General features: G+C 32.5%; 1 protein-coding gene across 1 annotated transcript; it reads right to left on the reverse strand.

Annotated features, from left to right (window-relative positions):
- Positions 1–9,439: 9,439 nt before the first annotated feature.
- On the reverse strand, positions 9,440–9,817 carry LOC150094970 (zinc finger BED domain-containing protein 5-like). Its single transcript, XM_090411160.1, has one exon. The coding sequence runs from the start codon at positions 9,815–9,817 to the stop codon at positions 9,440–9,442; it is 378 nt and encodes a 125-aa protein (XP_090267286.1).
- Between the last annotated feature and the right edge of the window lie 2,398 nt (positions 9,818–12,215).

The following is a 12,215-nucleotide window of genomic DNA, read 5'->3' on the forward strand; positions in this document are numbered from 1 at the left end:
TTCGACATAGCTTAAAAAAAAGCTAAGATGTTGTCAGTTTCCTCCCCAGAGAATTGCAGAAAAACTTGCTGAGGGTTAATGGTCCTGAAAATTCGTAATCATCCATCCCGGAACTTGATGGTTGATTCTGTTAGACCCTATTTCGTCTTAACCTATACTTTGGATCAGTCAATTTGTCACTATGATGTTCTTAAACAAAAAAAATAAGTTGCTAGTTGATTTCTAATCCAAATATAGAGAAAATTTATATTTATTGACTGCACCACTCTATATCTAAATTAGTCCAAGAATTAAAGTAAAACCAACTCTCAACTATTCCCCTTTTGTGTTTTGTTATTATGTATACAGGCCGAGTTTATTTAACTTATTTAATTCACCCGCTTTGGTTCGATTATTTTATGAACGGTGCAGTAAAAGAGATTCAGGCAAAGTACAACTTTCGATCAACAAAACAAACATTTAATATAGGCTTACAAATTATACACTTTAGTTAAGTCACTGAATAAGGTATTACAAACATTTTAGCTCATCTGGTAATATAGTTATATACTTTCAGGCAATGGTTAATCTGTTGTCTGAAATACAGCTTTCACAAAATTCAATTAACTATTTGAAAAAGTTGAATGTCATAAGTTCCTTAGTAACCAACTACATTAACATCTTATAATTACTTAAGTTTCAAATACAGTATAAGGGCGACAACACTTCTTCACAAGTATACACTCTTAAATCCACACTCCAGCTATTCTCTGCAAAAGTTATTGTTAATGTAGGGATATTTTAGGAAGAAACACACACATATCTCCGCATAGGAGTAACAAAGTTGGTTAATTCTTACCGGTAAATTTCCTTGTTCATCTACTTATGTACGGGCACCTTTTATAACTGTATTCACTTAAAACAATTAACAGCACTCATTAAAAACAAAACAAATCCTTTTAGTAATAACTGAATAAATTAATGGTCGCAATTCACACAGTTAAAGGTTCTTGCTTGGAGCAAAATGCTTGTACTATCTTTGACATCACTTGACCAATTCAGTATTCTACCAATAACTCATGAACTAAGGCAACACGCAGTAATACTTTAACTTGAAGTTTTTATGTACAGTTGCCTATTCTTCCAGCATTTAATTAATCTTTTAGGCACCATATCTCTTAGCACAGCTATCGTTTAAATTTAACCTTGCTGCCTCTGCTTATTCTCTTAGTTACTCCATGCTATTCTTCAAGTTTCTGTGTGTCCCTGAAAGGTTGGTCCTGAATCAATCCCAACAAAAATTATTGCTAGTCATCCAGTTGCTACCTTGCTATCTTCTGTTGCTTTATTTGTTGTTCTGCAACTTACTAGCTAACTCGCTCCTCAACTAGTAGACCTTAGCTAGCTACTTGACTGACTCGCTGTTATCTCTCTACTCGCTATTATCTCACTCTGATTCCCCCGAATCGAATTGTTTTCTCTTTTCTTTGCTTATATATCCCTTCTTCCCGCCAAAATTATTCTCGTGCTCTCTTCTACTAAAATCCTTTCCAGCCCTTTAATACCAATCTGCCACGCTCTTTTCTAAACTCATGCTTGCTATCTTACATATGTCTCCATGACAACTAAAACAAAATATAATAAAACTGAGGCATTGCACAACGTTATACCTCTACATACAGGAACAAATAAGGAATATTTACATTTCAATTAATATGCAGTTAAAATGTTGAATACAAATTCTTATAATATTAACATAGCAATAAATAAATGAAACTTAATATTTTAATACAGAGTCTTCTCACTATTATTATATATCCTTGATTAATTAATTATTAATAGAACTTAAAGGTAGTTACATGAATATTAATTTATAAACAAGTGATTTAGATTAAATAATAATTACAAGTCTAGCTTATGTGATGGAAGATCATGTTGGATTCTGAAGCAAATATTAATTACTCAAATCTTTATATATTCAGAATCCAACAATTCTTACTTGTATATAGGTTTACACAATATTATCCCTTCTCACACAAAATTTTGTTATCTAAACTTCTTGTGCTAGATTGCCCGATCTTAAACCAAAACCAACTCACCTTGATTTACATAAATTTATATTCCCTTTTTCCTTTTCTTTTCTGTTTCATTGAGTAAATCAAAATCCTGTCGGCTCCGCCATTTTGTTATATACGTACTTTATTAGTTATATTTGTCTTAACTCTCTTTTTATTAATTTTTTAATTCTAGCTTTTATAGTATTTTGTCCTTCTTAAGCCCCTCTACTACTACTACAATCTGCTTTAGCTAAATTCTGTCCTTTCTGTGGCTGCTCCTTCTATTGGGTATGTGTGCAAATCTCAGCAAACAAAGAGAACGACTCGGATTTGAGCCCAATTTCTTCGGATGCGAATCTGGAATTAACTCCTTTTTAGAATTAAGAAAAATTTGTTTGTTAAAGCTGTGCCATCTTATTTCCTATACAAGAGAAGCCTCCTTGTCAGAGAGTTAACAACAGACTAACCTATGACTCTTAGAACTTAGCTATTGATATACTCTATTTCAAATCCTTAATGAACTTGTTTTAAATACAGTCGTGGCTAATCCCCTGCGTTTAAATTCATACAAGTTCTAATCTTAATGAGCGGTGCATTGATTTCAGAGATCATGCAATTTTACATGTTAAAGAAAACAGGAATGTTTATTCATTCTTTAGTACGTTACACAATTATCAAAATCACACTTAACTGAGATGAGTTACACTTGCATGTAATATTATTTAACCAGACAAAATCTCACCACAATCAGCACCTCACATAAAAAGACAATATCAATCTAAGATGTCCTACTCTCATTCATTTAACACATTATGCAAGAGATTATTCCATCCATTCTAAGGCTATTAGACTGTGACATGCCTCAACAATTCATTATCAAACTCTACTACAACACACCTCTAGAATTTACAACAGTTAGCTAGTGGATCAAAATACTAGAGCTCTGCTACCAGTTAATGTCCTATCACATAAATACCAGCACTTTTCTACACTCTAGCTTTGTTCAGAATACAATGGAACTAGAAAGGTTTTACATTACTGACCATCTAGATCACGCTGGCCTCTATTCTCGAACAATTTTCTGAATTCACACTGCTAGTCTTTTTCATTCTACGGTCTTTGGATATGACCAACTAGTGATTACGTTCACGAATCACCTTCTTGCCGATGTGGGCAAAATTGCCCTACCTGGACAGGTCCTCGTGGTTCGGCATGAAACTTCGGTCCTCGCTGACAGTCTAGCTGCACCGTTGTTATGCACGGACTGGAACACCATGCTGCATAGCCACTGCTGACCATCATTCTTCCTGACCGCTCAAACGACTTCCAACCGGTACTCGAAAGCCAAAAGGAAAAGAAGCAAAAAAAGCCCTGAATTCGCACTGCCCAACTTTTTATATCCTCGCGTCGCTGCTCTCCCTACTACGTCACAGATTCCTCACAGCATCTAAGCCCTTTGCACTCAGTACTATCTTTTCCTCGTTACGTTTTCGTCGTGGACATCTCGCACGCACCTTTGACCTCACACACGCTACTGCCTCGGGTTACTTCTTTAAGCTGATTATTTCACTATGAACTTTGGTCTAACCTTTCCCGTTCCATTACAATTCTCACTAAATTTCAATTTTTGTCTTTTATTCACAGGACAGTTAACAATATAAAAAATTTTTGAAGAATTTACAAAACAAAGGACTAATACGCTATTTACAGTTTCATTTATATTCATATACAAGTACTTCTTTGGGAAATTTTGGTATCCTAGTTAAATCCCGAATGAAATGTTTTATGACAAATTAAACCTTTCATTTAAGACAGGAGTGGGGAACCTTTTTAGTATCACGGGCGTAAATTGCTAATTTAAAAACTTCCGCGGGCGTCTGGCAAATTTTAACTCATATATAGTGTATGTAGTGTGCTGATGTACATATGCGTACATCAGCAAAGGGGCGAATTGAAATAGACTCGCGGGCGAGGGGTTTCCCCACCCCTGATTTAAGATTTAACACCTCTTTTACGGGGAGGTGCGGCACAACCTCAATCCTCCCTATTTTTATCCGGGCTTGGGACTGGCATAGCTGACAATTCAGACCTATGGCTGGAGGGATCATCTTAGGTATTCCTGACTGTATCTGTGTATGTTCACAGGGCCGGATTGTCTTTTTTTGCAAGACTGAGGTCATGTGCTATACCTGATAAGCTTTGTCCACCTTCATCTAGATTAATTGTAGTACATTTGTGAGATGGTTCACATTTTGATTCAAGGGCATTTGCCACCAGCCATTGTGAATATTTAGAAAAAACATCAAAAACATGAAAATAAGCACAGCACTATATAAGTGCATTTACAGCAAGAGATATGCAGTAATTGGGATGATGCAGCATGTGGGGTTGAGCGAATTTCTTACATATTTGCAGATTACATATTTTGGGGTCTGGCTGTATAATTTTGTGTGTATATACATGCACTTATAGCAGAAAAATTCCTTCACCCACTCACCATATTGATGTACTATAGGTTTATGACTTTTTGTGGATGGGAGCTGCATAAAAAATGCGAATTTTAATTTTTTTTTAATTTTTTTTTCTAATTCATTATATTCAGCTAATATTTTTTCATTTTTCTTATTGATGATTATCTTTTAAAATTTTTTCTTATTTCTCACATTTAAGTTGTACATCAGATGTGAATTCTGCCTTCTTTCTTCCTTTTAAGTTTTTTCTCAATTTAGAAAAGCTTTTATTGAGCTCAGTCTGTGTTATTTACAGTTTTTAAGATCCATTAAATAAAGTTAAGTCAAAATGGCAAAATAAAAAATTTTAAAATCCAGTAAGATATGACATTCAGCAACATGAATTGTAGCTCAAAGGAAAAAATATTTTTTATTCTTATTGTGTTTAGTCTGCATGCTACATTTTTAAATCTGCAATAAATTGGTGACTTATTGTACTTGAATCCTTAATTTATGGAAGCAATGTGATAAAGTTGTCATTTATTAAAAGATTAAACTGGTATTTAATAAATTTGCTATGAACTTGCATTTTTAATAAAAATAACTGGTGTTACTTGATTGCCATAATTATGTATTTTATAGCAATGATAGTAATGGTATATATGCAAGTTAAAATTTGCATATGGCATTTGTAACCTAATTTCTATGAGCTTTTGTAAAATATTTGAATAGAAACATTCCAGTTTAGTCATTTGCTTTAGTGGACAGTTGAATTAGTTGATATAAATCAAGTGTTTCCTTTGTTTAAATTATAATTAATAATTCAGTGCCACAATTACTAAATAAGACAGATCTGAGTGTAAAAATAAGTCAGTTTTTGTTATGTTTGTTTTTGTAAACTATTTCTGGTAATGTCTGTAATAGTGTAAAATATATATTTTAGAGAAAGATATATATTGAGGCTTAGAAATATATATTTTAATGTACACAATAAATATTGATTTTAATTGCTTTGGATTGTCTGTTTATTTAAAATACCATTTAGTTCATATAATTATCCATAAAATCCAAAACAGATTGAACTTCAAATACTGTAACCCCACTATAAAAGGATGGGAAACCCTTTTTTAGTGCTGGGATACAATGGATAATCCCTGAAATTTTAAATACTTTAGAAGAAAAAAGAGCAGCAAAGCATATATTAAATATAAAAAATGCAGAAGAAAATAAACAACATTATAAAAACATTAAAAACAAAATTGATAAAATGTGCCTATCTGCCAAAAACAATTGGTTGGAGGAAAAAGCAAAATTGCACGAAGAAGCTAATAAAAGAAATGACATTAAAACGGTATATAAAATTATAAAAGAATTAACTAAGATCCATAAAGATAAACCATTAACAATGAAAGATAAAAACAATCTAGAAACTGGATCAATACAAAATATTAAAATAATTTGGAAAGACTACTATCAAACATTATTTCAAAAAGAACAAGAGGAGGAAAGTATAACAGAAAAGATGATATATGAAAAGGCATCATCCATAACTCCAGCAGATATTGTAAATACAATAAACCAAATGAAACTTTCGAAAGCTACAGGCAAAGATGAAATATCTATAGAACTCTCGAAATATGGTGGCAAGGAAGCCATTAACTTCTTAATGAATTTATTTAATCAAATTCTTTATACTGGAGTAATTCCAACTGACTGGAAAACAGGAATTATTATACCAATTCACAAAAAAGGAGACGAAAGAATATGTGAAAATTATAAATCCATAGCACTCTTAAGTCATAGTTATAAACTATTCATCCGAATTATACAAAAGAGAACACAGGTGCTTACAGAAAAAAATCATAGAGGAAAACCCAGCAGGATTCAGGCCACATAGATCCACTATAGACCACATCTTCACCATTAATAATATAGCAGAAAAATAGTGGGAATACAACCTGCCCATATACTGTTGTTTTATAGATTTCAACCAAGCCTTTGATTCAATTAATAGAAACAAATTGATCACTATCTTAAAAAACGTAAAAATGGATTCTGATATTTTAACATTTATTACAAATTATTATGGAGACACCAAAGCTTTTGTTAAAACGAACAACATTAAAACCAAGGATTTCAGAGTTGAGAAAGGTGTAATACAGGAATCCCCTCTCTCACCTCAACTCTTTATCATCTTCCTAGAAGAAGTCTGTAAAACCATAGCTGATGAACCAGGTGTAAAAATCAATGGTACCAACATTAATCGCATTTAATATGTTGATGATATCATTATTCTAGCAGATTCTGAACCACAGGTAGAAAAAACTATTAATATTTTAAATGACTCCTGTAAAACTTATGGTATGAAAATAAATCTTCATAAAAAAAAATAACAAAGATAGGTAGAGAAGAAGAAAATACTTCTATAAATCTCGAAAATCACCTGTTGGACCAAGTTAATAAATATGTGTATCTTGGCAGCCTCATTTCTAGTAACCTTAACAATAAGGAAACAGTAAAACACAGGCTAAACCTAGGTTAGACCAGTATGAATAAACTAAATAAAATGTGGAAAAATAAAAAAATCCCAACAAGTCTAAAATTATATAAAAGAATTATCATCCCATTGGCTACTTATGCTTCAGAAGCCTGGAGATTAACTCAACAACCAATCAAGATACTTCAAGCATTTGAAATGAAATGCCTCAGAAAAATTAATAACACCCACTGGATGTAACACAACACTAATGATCAAGTCAGAATAGATTTAAACTTCCCAGATGATATAATAGATACAATCATTAAGCATCAACTGAGATGGTTTGAACACACCCAGAGAATGATCCCCTCATAGATGGGATGACTGCCATATTTAGCTCTGAATGGATATATAGGAAGTAAAAGACCTAGAGGCAGACCACAAAGTACTTGGATAAAGTTGCTGAAAGAACATTCCCAGCTATAGAGTCGTGATCGTGATGAGTGGAGAACCTTTCTTCTTAGTGGACTCAACCCATTATCGAGTGGATGAGATGATGATACAATTCGAAAATGTTTAGACCATAATCACATATTTTACGTGCTTTAAAAAAAAATACAGTATCTCAGACTCGGATACTAAAAAATCAGAATAACATGGATATAATACAGTATATATTAAGTATGTCATGTAAATGCTTGAAAATGAAGTTTCCTTTCTGAATAATCAAGTTAGCTCTTTCACAGCTGTGAAATGTTTACAAAGTATATGCTTCAAGTTACATAGTAGTTAAGGTATGAGACTTGTAAATTGCTTGCTTTCTAGGATCAATATTATGATGGCTTGTGTAACTTGATAATAATATTTAGTGACACCAATGCTTCTTGTTTATTTGCTAAATATAATTAGCAGCAATTAGATGATTCTTATTGCTACTTATGCTTCAGGCTTCTGAAGGAAGCATGTCTTTTCATTAACTATAATGAAAAGACATGCTGAAGAGGGCTATTTTCTTTTATATTAATTTCTTTCATAATTATCTCTCTTTAACTTTTAAATCCATTTTTGTTTTCAAGCTACTTCAGGCCTTCAAAAAAAAAAAAAGCTGCATTACATATGGATGTTTATGCGATTCTTGAGTGACAGATTTTCATTATCCAATGTAATGTCAAAAAAGAAATAAATTCTCTAATGCATTTTGGGAATAAAAGCTGTTTAGAGGATTTATTTTATACTGCAACCTTTATATTGCAACCTTTTTTTTTTTTTTTACTTGGAAGGCCTCTAGCATGAAAAAAAAAATTCAACGTATGGTTCATAGCCTATCTGAAACTCTCCTCCCTGAATACTAATAGATGATCAACCTTTTGTAGGTGTGACACTCATAAGAATGCTAAATTATATTAATTCCAATTCTGAAATTGCTTACATTTAACATTTGCCTGTAAGAGGTAAGTAATCTGATTTGCTTAAGCTTAATGTCATCTAACATTCCAACCTTGCTCTAATATCGATATCAATACAAATCACAAAATGTGTGATCTTGTGTGAGACAATCAATGAAACATTCCTGGACATTGTAACCTATCTTGTCAAAATTTTGAGTTCTGTCGCAGTTTATCATTTTCTTCTCAGGCAAATTATAGTTTCATCCTCAGTAGTTTGTCATTCAGGTCATTGTATGAATATTGTGTATCCTAGGGTTGTATCAGCATAATCATTAGACATAACAGCACAGTATGAATTTGGTTTGGTCTAGGGTAGAGTTCCCATTCGTCCCGTTTTTTATAAAAATGTCCCGAGTTAATTCCAAAAGTCCCGCTTTTTTAAGTATCCTTCAGGAAAAAATTGATAAACGGATTTTATCTCGTTTTTAGTACCAATTTCTATTACAATGTTGATAATAATAAATTTTATTTATTATTCTGTTATAACAGTATCTTACTTGCTCAATACTTTACATGTTATAATTTTTATTCAAATTAAATGGATATTGAATCCAACATTATTTTAAAGCCGAATAGAGAAACTACAAGAGTTTCATGCCGAATATAGATAGAAACTAAAAGTTTCGGTGGATCCAAGCGTAAGCAAAGCTTTCATGACAACTCGTAGTAAAGGTGGGGTAAGCTCTGATCACTATCCTTAGTATTTTCCATAATGTAAAACATTTCCTAGGAGATGTATGATGTTATACATCAGCGTTTCTCAACCTTTTTGCACTTGCGGAACCCTTGAAATAATATCCATGTTGTAGGGAACCCTACATAATAATTATTATATATCATTGTTAGTATCTTTCTTTATTATTTATGAATTTAAAGATCACGAGGAAAACAAATAAGTGCTATAATAACTTTATCGTTTATTTGTAATTTTCAAAATAAGATAAATCAATATAAAATGTCATATGAACAAAAATATGTGCCAAAGAATTATTTTTGAAACAAATATGAATAATAAAGTTTAATTTTCTAATGAGAAACCTGTGCTTGTATTTTAGTACACAAACACTTAATTCGGGGTCGGATTTTAGATAAACAAACACAGATTTCATGTTGAACAGAAAGGAGACGATTTCTGTCTTTGCTCTTAATACTTGTCAAACAAGAAAAAGCTTGCTTACACTTGTAAGACGTTGAAAACTGCAGCAATATATTTATTGCTTTCCTATGAATAGTAGGATACTCTTCTTTAACAGAAATCCAGAACTTGTCCAAGGATAGGTCAGTAAATGTCATCTTGAATGTACGATCAGATTGCAGCCCACAAAGTTCTTCCTCTTCTCTTAAAGTCAAGTTCTCAGGATGAGCAGAAGATTCCGAGTATGGATATCTCACCCAATCATACATTTGTGTTGGAAGGGATGGAAAATAGTTAAGAGAAAAATATATGATTAGATATCTGCAAACTCTCGTCCTAAGTCGATAGGATTATACTCAGCTTATATTTTAATGACTAGTTGTGGAAAATGGCTGCTAACCAGTTGCTAACAGTCAAGTTCGCCGTAGATGAATAAAGGCTTCCATGAGAAAAATAGTATTCATAAAGTTGAATTAACTTTTAGGTTACAAAAAGATATTATTAATTTATTATTATTTCTTTTTTATTTTCAATGATTAGCTTTGATTATTCATACTTCTGAATTATATATCATTAATATATTTTTAGAATTTTTTAAATTAAAAATTTATTATTTTATTTTATTTTTTTCTTCAGTAATGGCGTTTTCTTCAGGACGGAAAACGTATATGATTGTCATCGATATGTCAACAGATAAGAAATTCTGTCTAACTTTCTTTTATGCAGAAGAACATGGAGAATTACCACGTTAAGATAGCTTTCCTCAATCATCATTAGTAGTAGTTTACTTTTCCATTAAAAGTACTGGGAGCCAGACGTTTGGATCGTCATGAATTTTATTCTTCTGCAGTGGTTGAGAGGAGGATAGCACGACTCACTTCCTTAGAATTTGAGCATCACAGGATGTAGGCAGCTACAGCTTATAGAAAATAATGTAGGCAGCTGTATCTGCCTACTTTATTTTCTATAAGGATGAGTATTCACATTGGCAGATGGAATCTGACAAAATGTTTACTGCGGTGTCTGAATTAGTGTACATCTGATTTTCCATGCAACCAGGTCAAGCCTATAAAGAAATTCAGAAGAATCAGGGACTCTGTTTCTTCAGTTTCGATTGCTGTTTGGTTGAAAGCCATCTCAGTACAAATTCAGTCCAGGATGCAAACAGTCTATCATGGCTTTTAAAACAAAGACGAGTAACACGGAGGTAGCAGGGTGTTCTTCCAGTTCAATACCGGTTTATCATCCGAAAACAGGCCATGAAAATACAATCAATTAACACTGTTCTTTAAGAATAAGACAAACCACCGTATGCATAAAATTACCTCCACGAAAGCTTATTTGCACACGTCGTCAGCTTTAAAGACCTGTAAATACCGCGGATAATGTTTATATTATTATTGTATTACGCATGTTAACGCATTCTATTCACAAAAAAAAGCATGTTTATCTAGGGATTAGAAAACATTCGCTGGAAATGCTTCGAAAAATGGGAGTCACAGAGTTGATGAATTAAATAAAATAGATAATGAATCATCTGTCGCCTTTTATTAGCCTAGATCAATGACAGGCATCCTGCACTCTTCAGCTGTCACCAATAGTGAACTCAAGCTATCAAGTAATCAAAGTTCTCAGGAGCAAGTGCCTCCATCTTGTGACCCTAAACCATAACCCGTATATATATGTCACAAGTTGAAAGTTACGTAAAGAAAATCTTCTATAAAGCAAATATACACTTTTTTTTTCCCCAAGCCACTTCAGGCTTCCAACAAGCTGAGTAGCGCTAGAAGTAATATACATGATGTTAAACGGATATCCAAAAACTTATCAAAACCGGAAATAAGATTAAGTGACTGGTAACTATAGATGACGTTAGGAATTTTTTCTTTAATTCTGGCAAATAATCTACCGGATTCGTTGATTGACAGGAAGTTTAAGCTGATAGCGCACAGAATCTTCCTTTTTTATATCATTTATTAAAAAATCCATGAAAAATGTAATGGAATTGAAACTGTAAAATTTACTCTATTACGGGTGTATTTTCTGTTCTGTCCAGAAAAAAACGTCTTGTCGATGTATCGTACTACACCACTGTTTATTGCAAATTGAAGGTCGAGGAATTTGGATTTCAACTTTACGTTCCTTAATGAGTAGCCAAACACCACAATGGCTATGCGTTGATACCGCAACACCTTTCCGATGATTGTGGCATTAATACCGCAGGAAGTTTTCGGTCGATATTTAAAAAAAAAAAAAAAAAAAAAAAAAAAAAAAAAAAAAACTTATTTAGGGTTGACTGCTTTAAGCATATTTATTTAAGAAAGGTGAGGTTCCTAAGCAAAGTACGGTGATATAATGAACTGTAAGAGAAGAAAAAAAAAAAAAAAACATCTGAAATCTCTTGTGACCTCTTTATGAAATAAATCTTGTGAACTCCGGATGCCGCTTTTGTTTGTTCCTGCTGCTAACTAATCTAACCAATAATTGGACAAAGTCTGGTAGATATAATTAAGAGTTCTGAGATCACCACAAAAATATCCGGCTCTATATTATAACTATTCCGCTCACAATTCGTGAACTAATTAAAATAAATGATAATAAACTTCCATCATTTTCTATAGCCAAATAAAAAAGCAAGTTTGCTTTCGAAACGTAAATGGCTTACAT

Source organism: Typopeltis vanoorti, chromosome 21 (genome assembly GCF_054136105.1).
Source record: "Typopeltis vanoorti isolate ZY-2024b chromosome 21, IOZ_Tvanoo_1.0, whole genome shotgun sequence".
Taxonomy (NCBI): Eukaryota; Metazoa; Arthropoda; class Arachnida; order Uropygi; family Thelyphonidae; genus Typopeltis; species Typopeltis vanoorti.